Source organism: Melozone crissalis, unplaced genomic scaffold (assembly GCF_028551555.1).
Source record: "Melozone crissalis strain CALT ecotype California unplaced genomic scaffold, PUWL_Pcris_2 ptg000014l_1, whole genome shotgun sequence".
Lineage (NCBI taxonomy): Eukaryota > Metazoa > Chordata > Aves > Passeriformes > Passerellidae > Melozone > Melozone crissalis.
The window spans coordinates 1952955-1979223 of NW_026535792.1; the positions used below are offsets into that span (position 1 = coordinate 1952955).

Here is a 26269-nt window from a genome sequence, read left to right on the forward strand (position 1 = left end):
ATTTAGGTTTGAAGAACCTAATTTGTGGACAACATCAGCAAAGTAATTTTTGGAATGATTTTTGAAAGAATTCACAGCACACTGTCTTTAGTCTGAAATACGAGCTTTATCAGGTATAAAATATTTTCATAACGCATCCATACTCATAATCAGATAAAAATAATTCTTATTTAAAATAGACATTTAGCTTCTTATTGAAAGGACTCTTGAATATTTAAATAAACTGCTTTTTTAAAGATCCCCAAGCACTTGTGCACAGTGAACAGGAGTGGGACAGCCCCAGCAGCTGGGGCAGGTCCCAGTTCAAGTCCTGATGTCCTCTGTCACATCCAGCAGTGCCAGCTCCCGGATCTCCTCCAGCAGCTGGTACAGGCTGGGCCCCTTGGTCTGGCAGAACTCCCGGGACTCCTCATCCATCACTTCCAGCCTGGCTCTGTCCTGGGCACGCTGGGCCTCCTCGGCAGACTGGCTGACTTCCTTCACCAGCTCAGACTTCACCCCGTGCAGACTCCTCTGGGCAGCCTCGGTGTCCGCAGTGTGGTGTGGGGTGTTGCTGATGATCTCCAGTTTGATGGTTTCAGCGTGGCAGCGGGAGCTCTGCACGAGGATCCTCACCTGCAAAGCAATACTGTGTTCGAATTTCTGATGGTGCCATTTCCTTTCCTCCCTTCACAAGAGATACTCACTGTAATGTGATCAAAAAGGCTCAAGGTCATGGAGTCTCCAGTAGCTGTAGTGGAGGTGATTTTATGCTGAGAGCGATGGAGGCATCCAGGCTTCCACTGGCAGCTCCCAGCCCCTTGGCAGGAGATGACCAAGCCCTCTTTGTTTTTCATGTAAGCTGCACCTTTGATTCCATACCTAGAGCAGAGCAGAGAGAAGCTGTTCTAACCATTTTCAGGTCTCTTAGTTTCAAAACCTGCAGTCTGGCTGAGATTATAGAAAAAAACAGGAAGGGGCAGGCATGGCAGGCTGATAATCCTGCCTCAGGAACAGGATAGGTGGTGTTACAGAAACCCAGACATGAAAACAGCATGGAGACAGTGACTGAAGTGTTTTGAGAGCAGCAAAGCAGAAGTGAAATAGTCAGTGATCCATTATCTTGGTGCTGGGTGGGGCCTGGAATGGATCAGTGATGGGAGAAGAGCAGCTTTACAGGTTTTTCCAGCCAGACCACGAGGAGACAGTTCTCCATTTTAAAAGAAGCTCCTTGAAGAGCCTCAGCAACCTTTTCTGGCTGGGGAGGCTCTTGAGCCGGCCCTGTGGAATGCTGGAGATGGCAGATGAGAACTGAGCTGTGCCAGGCTGTGCCCTCCCAGCACCCCAGCAGCACAGGTGTCCCTCCCAGCCCATGGCAGCCCCGGGCTCACCGCGGCACGAAGACCAGCACGCCGTTGGTGCGGATGGAGTAGATGACCCCGTCGGCCACGCAGCGCTCGTCGCTCTCGGCGCTCCTGTCTCGGAAGTACATGCACTGGAAGAGCTCTGTGGATTGCTTCTGAGCACGCTGGGCTGCCTGCAGCACCCCACACAGCCACAGAGACAAAAACTTATGTAAATATTCCAACAAGCATCTCTGCCTTTGACTTCCACAGCTGCTTTTTCCCACTATTTATTCTCTTATCTGTCCCCAAGAAAAATTACATCTAAAACAAAATCCTACGTGCAGTGCAAGTGAAGTATGAACACTTTTACTACCACTCTCAGTAGAAAACTAATATTTACAAAAACCCCAAAGCACTACAAATAAAGTAAAATGATACTCTTAATTCACAAAAGCCACAGTCAGGAATGGTATCTCACTCCCTAGGGCACCATGGAGACTCCAGAAGGACACCCTTACCCGGTTCCTGTTATTGATGTGTCTGCACAATTCCTCCAGGTCCTTGTTGCTGATGATGTTGTCCTTCACATCCCCCGTGGTGCCCCTCAGGGTCGCTGCCATCAGGAGCCTGTGCACAACGATGTCAGCGTATCTCCTGATGGGAGAAGTGAAGTGAGTGTACTTCTCCAGGGCCAGCCCTGCCAGGAGAGAGGAACACAGATGAGCAGTCAAAGCCTCCCTCAACAGTTCAGAAATCACAGAAAAGGCAGGAAAGTGACCAGGTACCATAATGATGAAACTGCTCCTCAGGACAAGAGCCAGTTGAGAAGTACAGGGCGTTGGACATGGCGTGGGTGGCCATGGAGCGCAGCAGTTTGTTCACAATGGGATCCGAGGGGTCGTTGGCTCTGTCCAGAGACTCTGCCAAAGCCTTGTTAGACCTGGCAAAAAGGTGTTAATTCCAAAGAAAATTACACTATCCCTGCTTATAATGGCTCACAGTTAACAGCAGCATAAAACCCACACAGAAGTTGATAGTTATACAAAAATGGCAAGCAGAGCGATATTGAAACTCTAAGTGCAATTTAGTAATAGCCCTGCTCTAAAAAAATGTTTAGAAAAATCCCAGTTTTCACTCAGTTGTCTGCTGCAACTGACGCCTTTCACCACGGCCTTCTCATGTTATCTTGCCCAAGTAATTATGAATTATTTTGAGTCATTTAAAATGACTACATTGCACAGAATTCACCTAATTTAAACCAGTACTCTCTTACACAGGAAATACAAGGCAAACAAGGCCACTGCAGAGCTTGACCACTGCACAGTGACTGAACAAATGTTTTGTCTGGGTATGGCTAAAATTATTCAGCCACTGCCATTTGGAGTACAGCCAGCAGAATTCAGGCAGCTTCTCCTGGTCAGAACATCATCAGAAAGGTTCTGACAAAACTCTTTGAATGCTATGCAGTGTCTCTTAACATTGATAATCAGAGCTGGAATTGTTTAAAAATAAAATGGCCAAACAGTTAATTGCTTAACTTTAATTACAGAACTTTAGTAATAAAAGCTACCGTGTGTCTATTGAGAAGCCTTTGGCACTGGCACACTCCCGAAGCTCAGTGAAGAACTCCTGGCGTGGTGGAGGGTGCTGCCGCAGCAGAGCTTGGAGGGGGAAATCCTCGGAAATCCTTTTCGCCACCCAGTGGTTGGCCAGGATCATGCATTCGGCCACGGTCTCGTGCACTTCCAGCGGCTGCTTGGGGATGAGGTCATGGATATTCCGTTTGTCATCCAGCTGCACTCGGATCTCGATCCCCTCCAGCTCCAGCGCGCCGCAGCGGTCCCGCTTGGCCCGGACGTGTCGCGCTATGTCGGTGAGCTTGGATATGGCCCAAACCAGCTCAGCCAGCTTCTCCTGCCTCGCTCCTTCCTCCAGGCCTTTCAGCTCCAGGATGTCCCCCACCACACTGGTGTCCCCATCCAGCAGCCCCTGGGCTGTCTCGTACTCCAGCTTGTAGGCAGAGCGGATCAGGGTTCTGGTGTACTGAACCCTCAGCGTCTCCAACGATTCCTTCTCCAGCTCCCACAGGACACTCACAGCATATCTTAAACACAACACCACAGAGTTCTGGAACAGTTCTGGTACCCCTAAACTCCCACTGCAAGCACATTCAACCCTTAGAAATTTATAGATTTAATTCTGGTTGTGGAAGCATCATTTTTTTTTTCTTCATGAAACCAGTGCTCAGCAACCACCCCACTGAATAATGCACTTGCCTTTCAGTCTCATGCATCACAACTGAAATGAGCTACACAGCAGCATCTTCAATTCATCTGCTGAAGCAGAGTACCCCTAAGGTATAAGGTCTCATTTATGTTAAAGCAGAGCTACACTGTGATTGTTATTTTTACCCATTTTTTTTTCATTAGTCAGATGCATCCACAATGAACATCTCTGTACCCTGAATATCCTCATGCCAGCAGCCAAATGAGCCTGTAAATTGATATAAAAAGCTCTATAAAATTCACCCTACCTGTGGTGGAACTGAAAGGTAATTTTTAATGTACACAGTTCTTCAGCAATAATGCAAAGTGACTTGTGGAAGTGTCCCTGCTGAGAAGAACCCCCCAGCCTCACCTGTCCACGCCGCTGAGGAGGGAGCACAGGTCGGCGCTGAGCACGGAGGGCAGCATGTCATAGCGCCGGTCTGCCAGGTAATACGTGGTGGCCCTGGAACAAAACACAGCTACTGCTCTTCCCACCCACAAACACTGCTCCACAGCCTGATTTCAAAAGGTTATTCCCACTGAACACTCACAGGTGCAATACCAAAGTCAAATTATTAAATAGCTATTTGTACAGTACAACCCTGATTTTGCCTTTCTTGGTATTTCAGCTGCTATTCAGGGTAGAACCAGGGCTGGACAAAATTAGCTCACTGAAGAAGAGGTGACTTAATCAAGCCCCTCTGCTGCCTCCACATTATACTTCTTTGAATCTACAAAGAATACAGTTCATTAAGTGATTCAGCAGTTTAAGTTCAAGACACCGGGAATAAAAGAAAAAAGAGAATGAAATATTTGCACTTTAAAAGACAAGACTGAATATTAAAACATAAGCCTGACAAATACCTCTGGAATTAAATTCATGTAAGTCTTAATTCCATCTTGTGGGTGTTCATCTCCCTTGGAATGCAAACAAGTGGTTTTTAAAAGTACTATAAGTCACAGATGTTAAATTAGACTACAAAGCAAAGAAGAGTGATTAGGGAAACAAACTTGTGTAGCTTTCTGGAAAATGTGTCCAAATAAAAGCAGAATGTCATTAGTTACCTAATAGTTTAATTATCTTTAAGAAGTCTTTAGTAAGACATGAAAGGTGAAAGCTTTCTTTCCTTTCAAAGTTTCCTTAGGGTAGCATCACAAACTTCTGAGTTCCATAAATTTTCTCATTTCCAGAAAATAACTCACCTTGCTCTGGCCTCAACATCAGTGTAGGAATTGGCTGCCACGAAGTGAGTCACATCTGCAATGTGCACCCCCAGCTCGAGGTTCCCGTTGGGCAGAGTCCTGACAGAGAGAGCATCATCCACATCCTCACAGCCCTTGGGGTCAATGCTGAATATCAGGTGGGTGTCTCTCAGGTCAAGGCGTTTTTTGGCCTCCTGTGGACTCACTTTCCATGGATTCTTTGAAGAACTCACTGGCATTTCACTCATCTATACAGAAATATTGTTGATGAACATAAATTTATGTATTTTCTACAAAAAGATGCCAACAATTAGATTTAATTAGTTTTTTAATTCTTCTTTTGTTTAATTTTACAAGTCCATTACATATACTTTACACAAAGGGTGGAAAAAATTGAAAAGAATTCTGTGTGTATTAGTAACCAATGTTATTACTGTGGTGATACTGCAGCACTGGCAAATACAACCACTACATATTGTTTTTTTAGTCTTCTTCTTTCTATTGATTGTAGGTATAATCAAAATAGTTACCTATGAAAGCTGGTTCCTCTCCCAGTTGAAAACAAAGTGTTTAACACAATTATTTCAGTAGGATGAGGCCTTTAGGATCAGCAGCATAACCACATACTAAAGACAGAAAAATCTTAAAAGTCTACCTCAAATTTGAATTAAGAGTTTGTAATCTTCTCCTCACAGCAAAAGGATTATCTTAAAATCACTACTGACTTGAAAATCCATAGTATCAACAGAACCACTGATCCAAGAGATTCCAGAAAAATGAAATAAAATGATTATAAGTTTTCAGCTTTTAAAATGGACTTTTCAAAAACCCACTGGCAACAAAGATGTTGAGCTGTAAGAGAGTCCCTCTCTTTGAGAAAGAAGACCCTGGAAATGAACAGAAAAGGCTGGATCTGATCACAGAGACAAACCTGGATTTCTGAGAAAGGGGCAGCACAAATGCTGTTCTCCACCAGAATAGCAGCAATTTCCCCCTCGAGGTCCCCAATCCTGCCCAGCACTCTCACAAAGTGCCCGTTGGGGTACAGCGATGTCGCCTCCCAGGAATCGATGCGCACCACAACTCTGTACTCCTGCAGGGAGACAGCTCTGTCAGAGCCGCTCTGTGCCCCTGAAAAGTGCAATTTATACCCCAACACAACCTTACATTTAGCAGAACAAACGCAAAGCAAGTGGTGTGTAAGTGCTCAGGGCAGCCGGACTGTGGCCCAAATTCAGACCTCAAGCCTTGTTACCTGACAGGAATTGAACACAATCCTTCAAGGCAGAAATTGAACCCTCACAGATTCTGTTTTACCATGGCTTTGTCAAGGAAAACATCATTAGAGCTTATATTGCCACACAGCTTTGTAGGAACAGAGAACACTTCAGTTAAATTACCTGTAATGCCTCAGCCTGCTGAGTGCTGATCCGGATTTTGGGAATTCGGTAATCCCAAGGTGTTACAAGGACTTTCTGAGCATTTCTGCCCTGGGACTGGCTCTCTTCTTTAGAGGGGAAAGTGACCACATAATCCCTCCAGTTCTTCTGGATGATTCCAACTACTTTACCTTTAAATCAGGAACATTGTGCATTAAAGAATTAAACAGAACCAAGAAAGCAAATATGTGGGAGTGCAGGAGATTCACCGCTTTGTAAAATCAACTGATGTGTCCCCAAATCTGTTACAACTGCCAACAACATATGGTGTGCAGACAATACAGTGTGTCATAAACTACTGTTGGCACAGGCAGATTTTAATGAGCTTGTATTTATGTGGAGACTAACTCATTGTATAGATTTCAACTGATACACAACATAAATTATTCAGAGATTTCCATTGCTGCTGAAATGTGGCCAGTTCTAGTAACACAGAGAATTTTTAATAGCACAGAGCAAAACAAAACATGATTTCCCTACAAAAAGAAAATTAACCTCTTGACACTTTTAGCTCTGACCTCAACAAACTTCTAAGATGCAGCTCCAGCTGCAGAGTAATCATTTCAAACAAGACTCTAAGTTCCCATAATACCCAGGCATGTCACACGGGGATACTTTTTCACCTAACTTTTTTTTTTTTCCCCCATTATTTATCAGCAGGGAATTCAAAGGATGCTCCTCCTTACCTGTGGGCATAGGGTCACCCGTGGTGTCTGCAGGTGCTTTGTCCTCAGTCTCATTTTCACAGAGGGCAACAGTCCTTCCCTTCCATTCATGCACAGGCAGCAACTCAACCACAACCACATCCCCGTGGATTGCACGATTCCGAGCCTTGGTCCCATAAATAAGGATGTCACTCTGAAGTTCTGTATTTAAAATAAAAGGAAACAGAACCATAATCTTCTAAAAAAATTCAAATCCGTCCATTCTTGGCAGCATTCTGGTGAAATAACAGAAAATGACTTTTCCAATACAATTACTTCTAAAAAGGACTACTCGCAAGAAATTAATACTAAAAGGAAATGAAAACATTTTCCTCTTTTTTTTAAGGATCTTGTAAGGAATTCTGTAAGTGATCTTTTGGATAAAAGGCAGCACAGGCTGGGATAAGTTCATTGTTCTTAGGCAGCAGCTATAAAAACAGCACAGTTAAATTGTGAAAGCCACTGCCACAGGATTCTGGAGAGGATTTAGAATAAAACAAGCTTTTAAAAAATAATGAGTATATTGAGCACTGGTTTGACTGCAGGGTCTGTCACAGGAACATTTGAAAGTAGTTATTAGTGAGAGCTGGGCCAGTCTGTCTGTGCAAGGGCAATGGACTGTTCCTTCAAAGGTGCTGATTAGTAACTCATGCCAGAGAGGCAATTCTGGATCACTTTGGATCAGCTTGATCCAAAAGGCAATTTTCCAGTTATGTTCACAAAGACCAGCTTCCTAATCCTGCCAACATCTATGCAAACCCTTACTGCAGTCAAAGGAGTGGTCACCTGAGGCTAGAGCAAAGCACAGGGACAATTTGCACCAGCAGTTCGCTTCAGAGAGGTGCAGGCTAACACGACAAGAGGCCAGAATTTGGCCAAAGGGGGTAGGAAAGAGGAAGGAGTTCTCCTCACAAGTTCCACCCTGTGGTTAATCTTCAGCCTCCTTTCTGCCCATGGAAACCACAGAGGCACTGCAGTGTCTGAGCCCTCACCCCCTTTGATAACTGAGCACCTCTCACCTGTGTCTTTGCTGCCAACCCCCTGAAGCCGAACAAAAGCTTCCAGCTGTGCTCGGTGCTTATTGACATTCAGTGCACCCTGGAAGAGAGCAACAAAGCAAGCAATGGGTGAAACAGTCACCCTAAAAACAGACAACTTGAAGGATAACATTTTGGGGGTTACAATTATTTTTGCATGAATTAGTTTTTTTGAACACAGCTGTTCTCTGTGCAGGGTGTAGGACTTTAGGTACTCACTTCTGGAAAAGTAAATTCTTTAAAATGCTGAATTTATTTGTAAGATGGTAAATGACATTTTACTCCAAGCATAGGCAGTGTAAGATTACTTTTGCTGTCTGCCTTAGCAGAGAATCTGGCATTATTTCAACAGGAAAGAAAAGCTTCAGTCTTTCTGTTCATATTTTATTCCTGCCTCTGCTGAAATTGCCAAGAAAGGAAAAAATCACTGCCTCTAATTCTTTAAATTGTTTTTAAAAGAAGGACACTTGCCTACCAACAATCCATATAAAGGCCCTGAACAGCCATAAACCTGTAAATTAATTTCATTGACTGGGAGATCTCTGTGCAAATGAAGTTAGAACTGCTGCCTTTGTGCAGCACTATTTATATTTAAGAACAAGGTCTCTCTGCTTCAAATCACACCTGGTCTCTCAATTTACAGGTACATCACATATCAAGTTGAAGAAAAAACCAGCAAATTTCAAATCCTCAATAGCCAAATCTTACTTTAACTTCTCCAAGACAAAAAAAAAAAAAATTACGCATGTCACAATACAGCATAGGGGAAATATTTTGAGAATCCTAAGAATTCTAATCCCTTCCATCCTCTTGATTTTTGTTTTCTTTCCCTCTTCCCAGCACACCCATATTTCTTTCTCTAATCATTCTATTTCAGGCAACTCAAGGGATCAAGCACAAAGACTGCATTGTTGGGTGTGTGTTCCCTATGTAACAATACCTGCAGGTATCTCCCAGACTTGATCCCAGCCTCCAGCACTTCCACAGGTAAGTGCTCAGGATATTCCTTCCCATGGTTCTCTTGGCTTTCGCTCTCCCGCTCACGCCGAGCTTGGACTATGGAGTCAAAGAGCTCATGGGCAGCCTTCAGGTCAGGCCAGAAGTTATCCAAGTAATGCTGTGGGCACAAATAGAAATAAACAGAAAAGTACTCTGAGATCTCTGCTCTTTCAATAATACATTTGGAAAGCCCATAATGGACAGGATCTGTCTCACACTGTACCCAAATAACACAATGGTAACGATGAGTCTGCTCTGAACCCCACAGATCTGTCCCAGGTTCAGCCTAATCCACTGCTGAATACAATAGAGGTCAACCAGTTTGGTGCAGCTTTTACTCAACATCCTTTCACAGCTGAACATGAACATCCCATGCCCAGATCCCACTGAGTTCCAGTGGTATCAGAGATGGACACCAAAATGAAGAATGAATTATGTTAGACATCATTGTCTCCTCAGCAGTCCAGGCAAGAACACTGTCAATGGATATTTAGGCTACAGCTGCTTATGGACTGCTTGCATTCCAGATTTAGGCAGCTGCCTGAGGGAACTGATCACTGCTCATCAATGGCAAATTCCTTAAAAACAAGGAAAAGGTCTCCTGAGAAAGATGACCTCTATCCTCAGAGTTGCTGTTTATCTTTCCAGCTCTCTGCTTTTTTCTGAGATTCCCACAAGTGACGTATTTGCTTGCTTTGATAAATGGAGATATGAGCTACCTCACAGTTTTCTTGAATGTAAACTCTGGCATGATTTGCAATATACTTTAATGTACTTGCTTAATCTTTTTGATGCAGCATAAAGGAAACCTTTTATTTTTCTGGCACGTTACCTTGAAGGAAATCACAAACACTCCTTCTGTTTCATTTCCGTACTGCCTGACAGCATCTTCATCTTCTGTTACCATAACAACTGGCATCTGACCCAGGCAGTGATTGTGATACCAGGCTGCTGCATTGTAAATATTCCTAGAAAAGCAAAGTTTGAAATAAGACTTCTGGCACAGCTCATTTGCTACTTGCAAGATTTTGCTGGCTTTGTATAAACGAGATTTTGATTTAACACTCAGACTCTTGAGAGATATACACCAAGCTACAGAAATGTTTTTCTGCAAAAATGTTCCTGTATCATTCTTAAGCCCCACAAGAAGAGAGGAGAATGGGATGTTTCCTCCTGCAACGAGGAGGAAACATTCCTGGCTGCAACAAGACATGAAGCTCCTCTGAGTGATTGTAAAAAGCAGGCTGGAGGTGCAAAGACTCTGATGCTACGGTGTGACTTTAAACTGATCCAGCTTTTTCTTTAGCATTATTGCATTTAATTTAATTGCATTTGTCTATTTCCTTAAGAAAACAATGCTGATACTTCTATAATCATAAAGCACAATGCAGCCTGTGAACTGCTGCAGAGCTAGGCAGAGCAGGAGCATGAACTCTCACATTCCTAAAATCATGATGCTGTGCAATGTGACACTGCAGAGGCTCAAACAAACCTGGTCTGCCACTTCTCCATGGATTCTCCCTTCTCCCTGGGCAGGTAGCAGTGCTGGTGGAATTCATTAGCAAACACAGTACAGTCGTGACGGGGATCCTTCAATAGATTCCGTAACTTGTTGTACTGCCTGCAATGAAAAAACACAAATGTATTCTTGTGCCTGCTTTTGATAATGCTATTTTAACTCCACATGAAAATACAGCTGAAAAACTCCAGGAAAATTACTGTCATGCACAGAGAAATGCACTCATTAAATTATACCACTGATGATAAATCCTAAACCATCACCTGCAAGCAAACTTTATTAAGTTCCATCATGAACACTTCTGATTTTAAACATACTTGTTTTCCACTGAGCCCCACAAAACATCCTAAGTGTTCAGGAAACTTGTTTTGTTTGTCACTTTTGGAGCAAGTGCTATTACTTTAAAAGCCTTCATGCTTTAGAAATATGGGAAGGCCCTGGGAGCAAATTTTACTCTGAAATGCTATGGCAATGCCCAGGTTAATGTCTGGTGAGAGAAGTACATACAATACTATTAATTGCTCCCCAAAGACAAATGCTCAGGCATCAATAGAGCAAACCAAAACCTGTCCATAATCTAGCTCTGGGCACATAATAAATCATTACTGCAAAGTCTAATGAATTCCTGCCACCAGCCATTTGATTACTTAAAAATGCTGCAGGTTTCATATTGCTCCTATCAAGTGAAAACTACGCCAGGCATTGATATCCATGGATCAGAAAGGATCCCAGTCCTTCCCGTTCTGTAAAACTACATTAAGAAACTTGAAAGGCCTAAAAATTAATACATTTTATAAATCAGTATTTTTACTTCAATCTAAATAAAAAATAAGTTCTTCTGGGATAAATACCTGCGTCCTTTCTGATGTTGCACAGCCTGACAAGCTGTTTGCATGAAAATAATTCCTTTCAGCTCTGGGAACTCCAGAATCTCCAGGTACTCCTGAACAACCTTGCAGTCGGGGACAACATAGTGTGTGACATCATCTGATAACAATTTGCCATCTAGAAGATAATGTAGAGTTTCAAGGTTCAAACTTTCACTTGAAATAATGGTTTCTTGAAAATATTTCCTGATACAAGAAAATTAGAGTGTATCTCCTCAAATGGGTACATTTCTTTTTCTGATGAACAAAACTACTAATATTATGGTTTAATCTGTGGTCCATAAATTTGTGACAAAACTCTTTTGCATCCACTGATGCCAAATTTTTGTGTAAATTCTATCCAGGGGAGTGAAAAAGATTCACTTTCATTATGAAAAGGTTATAGCTTAAAAGAGCAAAGGTTACAGTTCTTCCTCTGCTTCCGTAAGAAAAAGGGACTATACGTCTGGCACAGAAAATCTTTTCATGGAATTTCTAAAGGCTGTAGAATTATGAGCAGTTCCTTTACCCTGCTCCCACAGCCCTCTCTGTTCAAACACACCATTTACAGCAGGCTCTTTACATAAAAGAGCACAGGTAAGGGTGCATATAGAGAAAACCACTGCTACTGCAAAGAAAATATGTTTCTAATCCTAAAGTATTAACCATCACTGTTAATTTTCTTTATACAGACTCTAGCCCTTAGGAATATGCCATCAAAATACCAGACACAACACAGGTGACACCTTAAAAAGTACCTCAAAATTCAAGAGTTTAATTGCTTTTGGTATTTCAAAGATTAGCCAAAAGCTTTCAGATGGGAGGGGATCTCCACTCTATTTTTTTCTTAATACCTATTTACCATTTATTATAAACACAGAATTCACCACAGTGCAGGCAAATTATACAGAATATAGCATATATATATTGACAAGTCAGGTTATTTTTATTATTCCTTAGAAGCTGACAGAGGACAATCTCTGAGCTGTGAGCACAAGAAGTGTGAGTCCAGCCAGCCTCATCTCACACTGAAGGCTGATAATGGATGATGGCAGCAGATATACAAGAAAGCTAATATTTATTAATAATTCAGAAGAGCATTAGAAGTGAAATGTCACTGGAAGATTTAGGAGCTGTGCCATAGGAAGCCATCCTTGCCTAACCCATCCATCTAGGGCAGAATGACTCCAGGCAGGCACAGCTCACCCCTACAAGCACCTGCTGATGGGATTTTTGCAGGCAGTCTCTCACAGGGCATGAAATAGATTTGCTCAGCACACTGTGTAGAGTCAGGAAGGAAAACAAATATTTCCCTCACATCTGGGTTACCTTGAATAATCACATAGGGACATACTCTGACAGTCACCTGTAGAACAATTTACATTTAAGTACAAAGGAGGGGGAGTTAGGCACAGCAGGAAAGGTTAGAATTTTTTTCTGATATGTACCTTTAACTTATCCTTGAGGAATTCACAACCAAATGCAGTATTTTAGGGAGCAGTAACTATCACTAGTCTTGATCTCCTATACAGCAGTAATACACTATAATAATCTAAGTAATACACCTTCTGCCCTCAAGTGCAACCTAAATCAAAAGTGAAAACATCTATGCCAATCATAGTTCCAAAGGAAGAAAAAAAAACTGTCACAATTCTCAACCTTTTCTTTCAGGCAAGCCATTTGGTCGATTTCAACAGGTTGGATATTATGTTTGTTATTTACCAGTCATTTTCGTGCATCAAATAAATTGTGCTATTGAACAACAACAATAACAAACCCAACTGAAATATCAACCACAGCTCTGGTGATGATCTACGATGCATATAACAGCACCACAGTACGTAAAAACAACAACAAATGCAGACATCAGAGCCTGGCAGCCTTCCCGTGTCTGAAACGCCCTGATATAACACAGGCAATTACATTTAATTACTGAACAGAAATAGCTGCCGATGCAGAATTACAATGGCTTCAAGATAATGGCTTGGCCCCATTGTAATACTTAACAGGTATGTATAGAATTTAACTCATGCTATAAACCATCACCCTGCAGAAATTAATTCATTTTAAAGGATCTTTTAAAACAAGAGATGTGTAAAAATTGAACAATCCTTTTGCCTTTTATCACTGCCAGTAAACTGTTCACAGTTAAACCCTCTAACAATCAACTCCTCGATTTCTTCGGCTCTTAACGCCTCGTTGATTTCTCAGGATCTTGCTTCAAAGGAAAACTCTTGCTATAACCGTGATTTGTTCAGCACCATCCGGACACCCCAGGATGGGGATCACCGCTTCGCCTTCAGGGATAGCCCTTGCCCGAGAATCATTCTCTGTCCTCAGGGGTTCCCCCAGCTCAGGGATCACCCTGGTTCAGGGACTGCCCCAGCTCAGGGGTCAGCTCTGCCCAGGGATCACCCTTTGTCCTCAGGGATCACGATCCCAGCCCAGGGGTCACTTTGTCCCCAGCTCTGCCCCGCGCACCCGCGGCCCCGGGGACGCTGCCCACCGCCCCAGCCCGGCCCGCGGGCGATCCCGGCTCTGTCAGTGCTCGCCCCCGGCTCCCCCCGGACCCCTCACGGCGGAGCCTCACCGCGGGCGCAGGCGGCGCGGCACTGGGCGCTGCGGCACAGGGCGCTGCGGCACGGCACGTCGGGGCGGAGGTAGTGCTCCCGCACCACCCGCACGGCGCGGCCCTGCTGCCCCCGCAGCTGCAGCACCTTCTCCGTGCGGAGCATCGGGGCGGGGGGGGACCGGCCAGCAATGGCGGGGACCGGCGGCCCTGAGGCCGCGACTGCCGGGGCGCCTGCGCGGGGCGGGGCGCGGGGTCAGAGAGGGGATCGGCTTCAACCGAGGGGCGGGAAGAGAGCGGGTGGGGCGGGCTGAGGGAACCGGGGCGGTCTGAGAGAACCGGGCGAGATGGAGCTGAGGGGACTGGGGGGAGTCTGAGGGAACCGGGCGGGAACGAGCTGAGGGGACGCGAGCTGAGGGAGCTAGAAGTGGAGCTGAGGGACGGGCGGGAGCGAGCTGAGAGGACCGGGGCGATCTGAGGAGACCGGAGCGGCTGAGGGACGGGCGGGACCGAGCTGAAGGGACTGGAACCGGAGCTGAGGGTCAGACGGCGACAAGCTGAGGGACACCGAGGACGAGCTGAGGGAACAGGCCGGCTGAGGGAACTGGAACCGGAGCTGAGGGAACCGGCCGGCTGAGGGAACCAGCGCGGCCCTGAGGGGCGGGCGGGAGAGGGCTGAGGGGAGCCCGACCAGTGCAAGCCCTGAGGGAGCCCAGGCTTGTGTGGCTTGGCTGGGCGAGCACAGAGGGCCGATTCCCTTCAAGCGAGGAATGCAGTGGTGTGAACCTCCATGGTCTTTCACGACATCTTCCAGGAGAAATTCCAGGTCCGTTTCTCACCCCTAATTTTGTGTGCTCACATGCCAGAGCACTCCGGGAGGTGGGCATCAAGGCCAAGGGTGTGTAAGGAAAGCAGGCAGCCCTAATGACAACTTATTTCACAGCACTGACAGATGAAGTCTAGTCCAAGACGAACCAGAAAAGCAGTGGAAGGTCAGGAGTCTAAAGCAGTGTCTCTGGGTCTGAGTCAGTGCTCTGTGTCTGTAATGCTGCTAGTGTGGCATTTTGGAGATGATTGTTTTGACTCTTAGATAAGCATTCATACTTTCTCAAATGATAACTGCCTACACCATAACTTCACTTGAACATAAATACATGGTGAGAGCTGTGTAGTGTTTGTCCTTAGGAGGGAAAAAACCACTGGGAAAGAGCCAAGGCAGTATGTCACTGTATGTTCCTGTTTATTCTACTTCTTATTTTTCACATGTTTTATAAAATGTGTATCTCCAATGACTAATACTTCTAAGTAACCAATTTGTGCCAGTAAATGGAAGCGCCATCTGTAAGAAGCTGATTTGCAGAAGCCAAGTTCTCAAACATCTGAGGAGGAGGAGGTGTTATAACTTAGTGAGAGACGACCAAAGTGTAGACTTGGGTTTGGGAGTCAGGATGATTTCAGATATATTATGTAAGCAGGATGTGAAGGGAAAAGGAGAGCAAAATGCTGGAGCTCTTGTTCAGCAGGAGCAAAGATGAAGTAACCCATGCTGATAGAAAGGGTAAGAAAAACTCAGCATTTGGTAAAAAAAGACATTTAGTTGAGTTTGAAATGTAGCAGATGCTGATTGCTCACACAGTGAGGAACACAGACCAGTGTGCTTACTCAGTGACACTCAATGACTATAATAAAACAAAGGTTAATTAAATAGAAGTAGCTGAGATCACTGCTCCCATTTGTGCAGTTTCACAGAGGAAAATGGAAGACCTTTGGGCCAAGTTCATGCCCTGGGGATACAGTTGAGTAGCTGCACGTGTATTTATAACATCCTAGTCTGAACAGTTTTATCATTCTTGAGTTTCTCCACTTCCTTCCTCTCTTAGAAGAAACCTCAAATGGTTGCAAGAGGCCAAGCTGGAGTCACTAGAGCCAAAGAGAACTATTGTCCCTTTATCTGACAGCTGAATTTGTCCCTGTGAGATCAGAGATGAACTTTCCTGCTCTGGTATTTCATGCTGATCTGGTAATTGTCTTTACACAGGGCAAGAAGTTTGTGCAGGAACAGCCAAAACTAGCAAGATAACATGTGCATGTTTAATTGTTTAAAAATAAAAGTTGCAAAAAGGTTGTTGTATCCATATTAGACTAGTTGCAAAAATGTTGTTGTATCCATATTAGACTATCTTCCCAAATGTTGAAGAATAAAGATGAAGTGCAGTCTGCTTGCAGAATTATGAGACATACGTTGCTTCATACAGCTTAACTTCATAAAGTGCTTTGTAAAGAAACAAATCCTGCTAGAATGTGCTCCTCACTTTGTGCAATGCCCCTGTGGATAGCCCCAGCCAGTGCTAGAGAAGCTTTTGTTTTCACACGGGCAATAGAAGTCTTTAAGCTGTGCCTGCCTGGGATGGGAAGTGGGAGCTCTCGGGAGCTCTCCCTGCCTGCAGAAGCCTGTCAGGAGATGCAGGACACATTTCAGTGTTACCTCCTAACAGAAGTGTTTGGGAAAAGAAATTTGGGGTCACTGGAGAATTCCAGCAATTGGCTCAAGTTTCCCAAGCCTGACTCATCTGACAAATGCACAAACAAGAGGCAGAAGATAAATCTGGATCCACACAGTCATGGAATCAATAGAAATTGTATCTTTCCATTTGAAAAAGGCCTTTTTATATATTTTCTTTTCCTCTGAGTACTCTGTGACTGAGGATGCAAGATTTGATTATCTTCTAGCATATTTTTGAAGTTGGTTCTCCCATTCTTAAAGCAATTGTGGAGCAGTTGGCAATTCAGCACCTCCTTCTAACTCATCCTAAACTTGATAAATGTTCTTTTCTCTTGGAGATTCCTTCTCCTGGATCGCTGGCTCAGTAAAAGCCAAGTATTGTAAAAATTGCACCCACATCTAGAAAGGTCTCAGGATTAATATGCCATTCCTTGCACTCATAAAAAAGAAAGATATCGGATGATCTTAACAATGTCTGTTTTATGTAATCCCGTGTCCACTGGCATTAATTATGTCACCCTCCTTTAATTGTTTTTGTCAGATCTCATGTTAATTAGACTGTTACTTTGCTTAGGATTGCACTTTGACTGATGATTATCTCATTTATCCTTTAAAATCACTTATACAGCCTTACAAAGAGAATGCTAATGTTCTTCTCATTTTAGCGAAAAGAAAACGATTTTTTACTCGTGCATTTTTGGGCTTCCGAATATTCTCCGTGCATTGCCAACCCCCCTCTCGTCCTTGGCGTTCGCAGTGCCGGACACCCCCGCTGGGGGACGCTCTGTAATCGAGTTTGGGCTGAAATCGCAACTTTCCTTTCCCTGCCCGTGTCTGATGGGCTAAAATTCCACCTTTCAGCTTCCCTGAACAAACTGCTTGCAGTTGTTTATAGCATAAAGAGACAATTTTCTCCACAAAATAAACTAGAAAGGGATGCTGCTCTATAATAAAATAATAAAAAAAAAGGCTTGCAGATCTCTTCAAGCATGTCAGGAATATGAAACTACACGATGTTTACAATTATTGGAAGCATAAAAGCAATTTATCACAATACCTGATATTTACTATAGCATGCATTTGATCTTCTTTCCCCCACCCTTTTCTTCCATGGATGCAGTTCAAAAGTTTACAGAACGGAATGCAAAGCTGTCTACTCTTGTGTTTCACTTATTTTCTGTGCCTTGGCTTAGTTTATCCAAGGCTTTCCCTCTGTATTTACTGATGAGAGATCCTAAGTATTATTTAAAGGGAAAAAAACCTTTATGCTGAGATGATTAGAGTGTTTGTTTCAGGGAGCTGTAGGTTGTTTGCAGCTGAGAATACCTTGGTGTAATCCAGAATTTCTGCTTTCATAAAATATGCTTCTATTTGCTATGCTAGAAATGATGAAAACAATTTGGATCAAAGGAGAAGGCCCCCATATCAATCATTTGTCATCAAAATGCATTTGATTTGGTGGGATCCTTGCACTGGGATGATGCTCAGGGCTGTCTCAGCCCCCAGAGCAGCTCCTGCAGGGTTCAGAGGATAATGGTGGTCAGAGCTGGAAAGACCCAACAGGTCAGATTTTCCTCCCACTTCCAGATTGGGAGTGCTCCCTCTGGTACATCTCACTCAGGCCTGGGGTCAGTGCTGCACAATATCACACTAAGGTTTATTTATTTATATACCCCAGTAAATAGAAAACAGAGTAGCAAGGGTGACTTTTTACCCCCCTGCTTTCAAAATAACAAGAAGTTTCTAGGTGAAGCTGATTAATTCCCTCTTAGGCTCCTATCAGCAGAAATTAAATGGGGTTGACTCATGGGGAACTCTGCAGTTGTGATTTGCTCTACAAATGAGATATAAGAGGTTTTCCTTGAGAGCTCAATGATGTATAAAAGGAAACTAAAGGAAAATGTATTACACTGCATTTCTGGGCTGCAGCTGTGCATCTTAGGTGCCTTAAATTCTTCTTACTAAAAGCCCTTGAGCAAAGATTTTATGCCCATAACCACTCTATCCTCTGGCAAATCATATTGCCTGGCAGGGCTGGGTAAATAACAGGTTACTCTTAAAAAAAATTACAGAGGAAAGAATACAAGATTTCAAGGTATTTTTTTTTTTGTAATTGTTGTCAAGAACTAAGTCTCAGTCAGCAAGTAATTCAGGAATATCTAGTTGTACATAATAATCCTTTAACCTGTGCTGCCCTGTTCTGTATTGTAGTGATATTATTTGGGTTTCCTTGATGTCCCTGTGTGATAACTGACCAACAGTGAATATTTTTAATTGGATGTAAAAGTCATAAAATGACATATGTACTGCTAACCACTTATTGTGCAATTGGAGGTTTTCATTTGGCAAATGTTCAAGCTTAAAATGTGTTTTTCATGATTATTCCCCTTATTAAAGCTCATTTGCTATTCATGGAAAGTGAGCACAAAAGAGATGTGAACAGTCAAAGAAACTCATTTAAAAATTCAAATGAATATCCAAGGGAAATGGATTTCAGTGTGTGCCCAACTCTACTGGGACACTCAGCTGCTGAACATCCTTAATGGGTGCCTTTGTCATTGTCCTCAAGGCTTCCATCACAAATGCTGCATGGCTCCTTACGACTTCATATTGCAGTCATTATGCAAAATTCACTCTTGATATGGTTAAAGTGGTTCATTAGAGGGAGGCAAGGTGAGAGTGTGCTCACCACCTGCCTGCTGCTTTTACAAATGAGGCAAGAAATAATTTGTTGTGATACTGACTACTGAGCTCAGTGTGGAGTCAAAGGAACTCAGGTCTTTGGCCCTTGCTGAGAGCTGAGCCATCCAATGGCCTTGCTCATCCTGGCCTCAGGACTCCAGTTGTCCCTCTGTGTCTTAGGGATGGGAAGGATCTGATCATCACCTGTGGGAACACAGACCAGTAACTGATGTTTGTTTTCTATCTAGGCTGAACTGCTGCAAGCAAAATTACACTTTTATTCTTCACTTGCTTTCCTGGCAGCAGGGTCTGCATGCAAGGCTCCTTCCTCTCCACTGCTTTCACACACAAGTCCAATTGAAGTAAGTCAGTGGTCAAAAACTGTCCTCTTGGTCCCAAACACCTGACAGAACCACCAAAGTGCTGCTTCTTACCACCTCACTAAATGGTGCAGTTCCTTATTATGCTGAAAATACAAAGTGATGTGAGCAACCACATCGCTTCTAGGGATAGATAACTGCAAAAACATCTTGCATCATTCAGCCTGAGACTTTGGAGGTGCATTTAGTCCTGCAAGCTGAGGTCAAAGGCTGATGCTTTTCAGAAAGATCTTGCTTCTTAGCCAAATTTTTAACTGCTTCAATTAAAGAAGATCAGATTTTTTGCCTGGAGTCATATGGCAGCTCAGTGGCTCGGCCAGGGTTGGAGCCAAAGATCCATTCTCTTGGTTCATCACCCTTGAATGCAAATAGGAAATTTAATTCTGCTTTATGAAGATACTAGGCAGATTTTATACATTTTATATTTCTGGATTGTATACAATATATATTTCTGAAAGAGACCGAGCTGCCATTATAATGAGGAAACAGTCTAATGGGTAATAAAATTTAAGAAAAACAAGACACAAAAAATGTTTCCAGAGGAAGAAATTGGATCTTGAGCTAGTTGTTTGTGGCAGCTGATAAGATGTGGAACTTTCTGAGGATGTGAAGGACATTAGAATGCCAATCAAATACCAAAATACTCATTTAACTTGAGAGACTGCCTGATTTTTTTACATTGATGCTTATTTTAGGTATTTTTCTACTCTTTCCCCAGCTGCACATTGCAGAAGTCAGTGTGTGGAGGGAGTGCACAGCACCGGTGTGAGCAGGTGTCCCCAAGCTGGATGAGGTGGTGCAGCTGCAGGTAAGGGAAAGGTTTTCTGCTGGTGCACCAGGAAAGCCAAAGGGCAGCCCCAGCTGTGGGACAGAACTGTCCTGGACTTACAGTCAGGTGCCAGGAATGCTCTTACAGATATGGCAGCCCATACATTCAGAAGCATGGAAGAAGAGGAGGGGCAGTCTCAGATTATTTCTGTCTAATATTTTTGCTTAAAATTGAGTTCACCATGTTATTTTCCAGCTTATCTCACCACCCTTTTTTTTTTTTTTTTATTTTCCCTTCTAGAATGGCCCATCCCTTCAAGTTTCATTTTTGGAATTTAATATCTCCTGTTGATGATTTCTGTTCCTTATCTTCTCTTGATCCATTCCTGCTTCTCTTTTAGATTCTGTCTCCTTCAGTCTCCAACTAATGTCTCCCCATATGTCAGATTAAAAAAAAAAAATTTACAAGATGCTGGGCTGTGAAAGGAACTAGGGAATGTTTATGTGGTTGCAGCAGGCTGACCATTAAAGTGACTTTATTTCTACAGCATTTCAGATGCTGGGCTTGACAGTTTCATTTCTGAAACTATTTATACTCACAAAAATCCATAACAGCATTTCCATTATTTCCTTATATGATTTTTTTTGCCTATATTTTATCAAGTCATCTTCTTCTATTCAGGCCTGATTTCAGACAATAGGAATACAAAGTGGAAAAATCCTTTCTAAAAGAGACTGTAGCTTTTTATCTATTAAAGCATCTTTCTGTATCCCAACACATTTTTATCTCAGCCTGCTTTTCAGCCTCTCCTGTTGATTTGATCCAATGGAATGACATGCAGGGGAGACTTAGATGAAAGCTACACCTGAAAAGGGTGTGTGCTCAGAGCTGAGGAACCTTGCTGGAGCTGCCTTCCTCATTATCCAGCAAAGTCCTCTCGCAGCTCTGGATCCTGATTGCAGACCATGCTACATTAAAGCAAAGGCCAGCTACAGCTGTTGCCTCCCACTGAAAACACAGAAGGAGCAGGTATTTTACTAAGCTATCACCACTGGACATCACAGCAGAATGGGATGGATAAAAGATAAAAATGATGGATTTTATATTCTTGCTTTTCTAAATATCATGCTGTCCAAGCATTTATATATGTGATGTTCTATTTTTTCATCATTGTGAGAAAAAAAAACCAGCCAAACCATAACCTGCAATTTTGAAAAGGAAACTACAGCTAGTACTAAATATTCTTGAGCAACATCAGTGTATTAAATTCTGGCACAGTTTGCATAAAGAGACTGTGTGGCAATTTGTAAGAACATGTGAAATAAACATGTTAGGAGTAGTCAGGTGTAACTTTTTCCTTGACACAGTGATAAAATCAGTGATTCCCAGGCTTTCTCATCTGGCAAACCTTGCCAGGCCTCAGGACTGCTGCACAGACCCCCAGACCCCCTCAATGTCAGTGCCTGTTGCAAACAGAATAAATACAACCCTTGTTATGATTTCACAAATAAAGTTTGGAAACCACCAGCCATAATGATGGCTTTGGTTCCCTGCAGCTCTACACTCCTGTGGCTCTGGACTCTTGCTGTGACTCCAGGGAATGGTGGGGTAAGCTTGGGATGGAATATGATGATAGCAGCACTGAGCTACTGAGCACAGCTCCTTTTGCTTGCCTTGGAGAGCCGCTGGCCCAGGAAGGTCAGCAGGTTGTTTGCTTCCTGCTGAGCTAATTGGCAGGGTGACAGCCACTGCTGCCAAACACATGCATTTGTTTCATCTCTGCTGGTTGGGGATATAAACCACCAACAGACAAAAGAGGCCTGCTTTAAAAGAGCTGATTTAGAGCTGGGTGAAGATGGGTTCCCCCCTTAAAGCCCAGTGTCAGCAGTAGCTGCTCTGGATGTGCACAAATAACACACACCCAAGCTCTTTGGATCGGTTCAGCAGGAGGAGGGGGGAACTATTGATCTTGGTATAATATGAAAAGTTACCAGGATCAGGTAGATTTGGCATCTGTGGTTTTGTATTTAAAAGCTGATGCCACTCATAAATGCCAGATTGAATGGATTGTAGGAGAGATGAGGAGCTTCCTGAGCTGATTTGAGATGCACCAAGCTGCTGTATAAAGGACATGTGCAAGGCCCAGGGGAGTCAGTGCAAAGAATCTTGTTAATGTTTATGGGCTTTTGATCAAGTCCTAAAGACAGACTCAAGAGCTGAGATGTTTTGACTTTGAAACAAAGGCCCTGGTGCAATTATATAATTTCTATTATTCTCTTTAAACTGGTGTGTGTTATTCATCATTCTGATCAGAACATGCTTTGTATCTCTGTCCTATTTCTGGTTTGAGGATTGTGATAAACTTGGTAACCTTTTGCAGGCTGTGAAGTTGTACACTTTCTTCAGATCCTCTGTTAGGCTTGTGAAAGTGCTTTTTAAATTTTAAAGGACAAAATTTGTGTTTGTTTTTGCCAATTAGGGATTACCAGGGGCTAATCTTATTCTAAAACCATAGGAATGATTGTGATAAACTTAGTGACCCTTTTCAGCCTGAAAGCTGTACACTCCTTCATTTAGATTGTCAAAGTGCTTATTAAGTTTTAAAGGGAAAAATTTATGAGGCTTTTTTATTTCACCAGTTTGAGATTATTAGGGTCTAGTGGTATTCTAAAAATACAACTTCTAGTACAGCTTCATCTTTGCCTCTCAGAAATTTGCATCCTCTCCATCTGTATGGAAGGTACCTGTTGCTGCCATCTCCCTTTAACAGAGGGCCATCTCTTTGGTATCCTCAGGATTTGCAGGTTTTAATTAGAATGGATTTATGTTGATTAGAGTTGATGGGATTGAAATGCCATGTAGTTATTAATTTCCTAGTTTTAATTTTGCTACTTAGTCATACGTTACCAAAAATATCTTGGAAATGTGTTTTTTTCCCTTGTAAAGTGGCAAACCAGAGAAATAAATGCATCTCGGCAGGCTGTCATTTTGAGTACAACTCCTGCTAGATCCTGACTTAGAATTCTGTGAATGACTATGGAGCTGGATGAAAATGAAAAGAAATACCTGCAGCCAAGTTTTCTTAGATTTTCTTTGAAAACAGGAATGAACTTTCAGGAATTTCTGTTAGGATTTGCTTGGTTTCTTTTTTACATGTAAACACCAATGAACATAATTCCTTGAACATTCCAAAATTTCAAAATGTCCATTTTAATTTTCATCTCTGTAGCACATGCAAGACAAACAGTTTCTGAGCAGAAGTCAATATTTTCCAGCACATGGAATGCTGTTTCCACATTTGCAGGGAGGAAAGTGAAGCATAAAATAATGTGTGGTCCAGTCCAAGGGTCATTACAATCAGTCTAAGGTGCATCCTCAGATGTCACTGCTACAGGATAAGGTGCTGTGCTGGGACTGGCTTTGCAGGCTGCTCATCTCTGCAGTGATGAATAAAGGCAGTAACAAAATTTCCAGAGCAGATAAAAATTCAAATGATCCTCTTTCCTAAGGTCTCATGCTGAGCCCATTGCAGATGAAGAGAGGAGACCACAGCACTGAGATACACAAGTGGCAGAATTTTGGACTGGGAATGAGGACTCTGGCTTTTGCAGAGAAGGGGTTCAGTGCAGAGAATGTTTATATTCAGTGCTGGCATTCAACTAGTTCCTAAAACTTCAGGGTAAAAATTTCTGCAGAAATCGATCCTAAAGATAAATTCACAGCTTCTTTCGGCTTCTCTCTTCTTTCTGTAATCAAACCCATTCCTCACTGAGTACAAGAGCAGAGAACTCAGAATTTCTTTTGATAAAAGCAGAGCTGAGCAGCATTGTTCCACAATGTGTCCAAATAATGCCAATTGCTGTAACACTACATTTCCTGGAGATTTAAGTTCTCTCCTTAATATTCTATCTATCTGGAGACAACTGTTTGAAGAAAACAGCTAAGCTTGATCATAAATTTGCCCCAGCATATTTAGAAGTATTTGTAAGTAAGATCTGAATGAATCTATCCTATGGACTTCTTCCAGAATACCAAGCACCAACTTTGGTCTGCTTCAGTCCATATTTTAACTCTATTTCTGGCTTGCTATGACTTGGAAGTTTGGTCAGCTTTCTCCAAATGGGAATTTTCTGAGGGAGAGCAGCTTTTGGGATCCATTGTGAAGGAGCAGAACTTTGGGAAACCTCGTTGCAGTGGTGTAGGCAGATGGAGACAATCAGGATTCTTTTTCAGCTCCTGGGTCTATGCCCCTTTTTTGATCTGTGCTTGCTCAGGGCTGTTCCAGCCTTTGGGTTTAGGTGGAGGTGAAAGAGAAATTCAAAGAGATACAAACTCAGGATGGGGAATATTCAAATAATTGACTCAATCACAAATGCAGCTGATAATGTTCAACCTGTAAATGCCTGGTTGGTGTTGGAAAGTTGGGAATTGGTTGGGTTTCTCCCACAGCCTTGATTCCACCTCAGGCAGTACTAGGAGGGATTTCCTGCACACACACAGGAACATGGCAGGTAAATTGTCCTTTCAGAACCAGAAGGTGAAGGTGTGCTTGGAAGCTATTGGTTTCTTGCTTCAGTTGCAGTGTGAATTTTCTGGATAAAAGAAAAAATCTCATCTTGCTGTTATCCACACAGGAATTTGCACTAAGAAGCCAACACTTGCAGTGTGACCTATATGATATTGCTGTTAATTATGTATTATAAATGCTGCTTTTCCTATTTTTTCACTGGGAGGGGCCTCTTGGCTTCTCAGTTCATATGCATTGCTCTCATTAACATTAATAAGAATTTAGGTGTTGCAGAGTGATTTCAATCTGTTTTGATGTCATTCCCCAATACTTACCAGGGTCATGTGCTCCAAATAAAGGCAGAATGTCATTCTGCATACCAGGGTGCTCTTGGGATCCTGTTTCCTACAGAATTACACCCTGAAGCTCCTGGAGCCAAGCAGGATTCCATGGAGCTCTCTCACACGCTCAGGCCATTCTGATCCATCCAAAGAGCTGATATGTTCATGCCACAGAGCTGTCACAGCCATGCTGCAGCACAGAGTTCCACTCATCCCTTTGTGGGAGGCTGGTCTCTTACCCAGTTTCCTTTATAATAAAAGGAGTAATAGCTGTGTGCAACTGAATTTCTCTGCTGTTTTTGTTAGTGGATCAAATTCCTCCCTGAAATAACCAGCTACAGTTCAGCTGAATGAAGGCTATGGCTTCATTTGCATCATTGCATAATTATTTATTTCAGCCTTACAAAATCCTTTGTTTATTTTTAAATTCACATCATACTAAGCAGAAAATAATGTCATGCCCTGGAGCAGTGCAGAAACCCTGATTAAGAGAAATAGTGGACACTGAGAATGATGGTAATACACAAAGGAGTAAGAGTGGAATTTGAGTTCCTATAGGTCACGATTTACACAAACCCCTTGGTCACTGGCCAGTTCTTAACTCATTTTGAGTGTCCTTTTTATTAGGATTGGAGAGCAGACTTAAAAGCTGTATTAATGAAAAAAACAATTGGCATGATTGAACCAGGCCCTAAATGCATAGTGTCTGTTGGAATTAGATGAACAATTCCTGCATATTTTGCTACTGTAATGCAGGATTAATGTTTTCTGATCATGTTTTCATTACTTGTTCTTTGAGAGCACTGAGACAATTTGAGTGAATCTTTGTATTTGTAATGGGTCCATCATGTGGGAAAAGATAAATGAATGTGATTCTTGCTGTCCTTATTTGGAGAGATCAGGGATGGATTGGGAAAGTCAAACAAAACCTGGGCAGAACTGGCTCTAGTTCAGACTGTATTTTCTACACTGCCTACAACTAATATGTTTGTATTTGATTTGGACACTTTGTATTGGTAAAAGGGAGTCAGGCATAAATGAGGCCAACACTATTATTCAGTGTTATTAATGATGTTGTCTACTCTTAGTTCCTCAAAAACTAGAAAACTAATAAATTTTACATATTGGAAAAAAATCACAGATAAATCAAACAAATACA

The 26269-nt window shown here is 42.7% G+C and overlaps 1 protein-coding gene across 3 annotated transcripts; it reads right to left on the reverse strand.

Moving 5' to 3' along the window:
* Positions 1-106: 106 nt before the first annotated feature.
* Positions 107-14046, reverse strand: DIS3L (DIS3 like exosome 3'-5' exoribonuclease). 3 transcript variants are annotated; one of them, XM_054272706.1, is made up of 17 exons: positions 13950-14046; positions 11345-11498; positions 10467-10595; positions 9807-9942; positions 8916-9092; positions 7958-8036; positions 6921-7100; positions 6196-6365; positions 5727-5888; positions 4796-5043; positions 3963-4055; positions 2896-3429; positions 2111-2265; positions 1844-2022; positions 1371-1516; positions 687-861; positions 107-615 (listed from the first exon to the last, which is right to left on the reverse strand). In XM_054272706.1, exons 2-17 carry the CDS (start codon positions 11386-11388, stop codon positions 304-306), a joined length of 2919 nt encoding a protein of 972 aa, XP_054128681.1. In that variant the 5' UTR covers positions 11389-11498; positions 13950-14046; the 3' UTR covers positions 107-303. The 3 variants fall into 3 exon arrangements, with proteins under 3 accessions (XP_054128681.1, XP_054128682.1, XP_054128683.1); XM_054272707.1 differs by lacking the exons at positions 6921-7100; positions 13950-14046 and having other exon boundaries at positions 11345-11484; XM_054272708.1 differs by lacking the exons at positions 6196-6365; positions 7958-8036; positions 8916-9092; ... (2 more) ...; positions 11345-11498; positions 13950-14046 and having other exon boundaries at positions 108-615; positions 6921-6974.
* Between the last annotated feature and the right edge of the window lie 12223 nt (positions 14047-26269).

Bases quoted from the DNA above. Each gene is read 5' to 3' on its own strand.
- DIS3L (XM_054272706.1), bottom strand. From the start codon at position 11,388: ATGCAAACAGCTTGTCAGGCTGTGCAACATCAGAAAGGACGCAG. The intron at 10,596-11,344 runs GTATTTATCCCA...TTTTCATTGCAG, and splicing joins CAACATCAGAAAGGACGCAG to GCAGTACAACAAGTTACGGA. The intron at 3,430-3,962 runs GTGAGGCTGGGG...GTTGTGTTTAAG, and splicing joins CTCCTCAGCGGCGTGGACAG to ATATGCTGTGAGTGTCCTGT.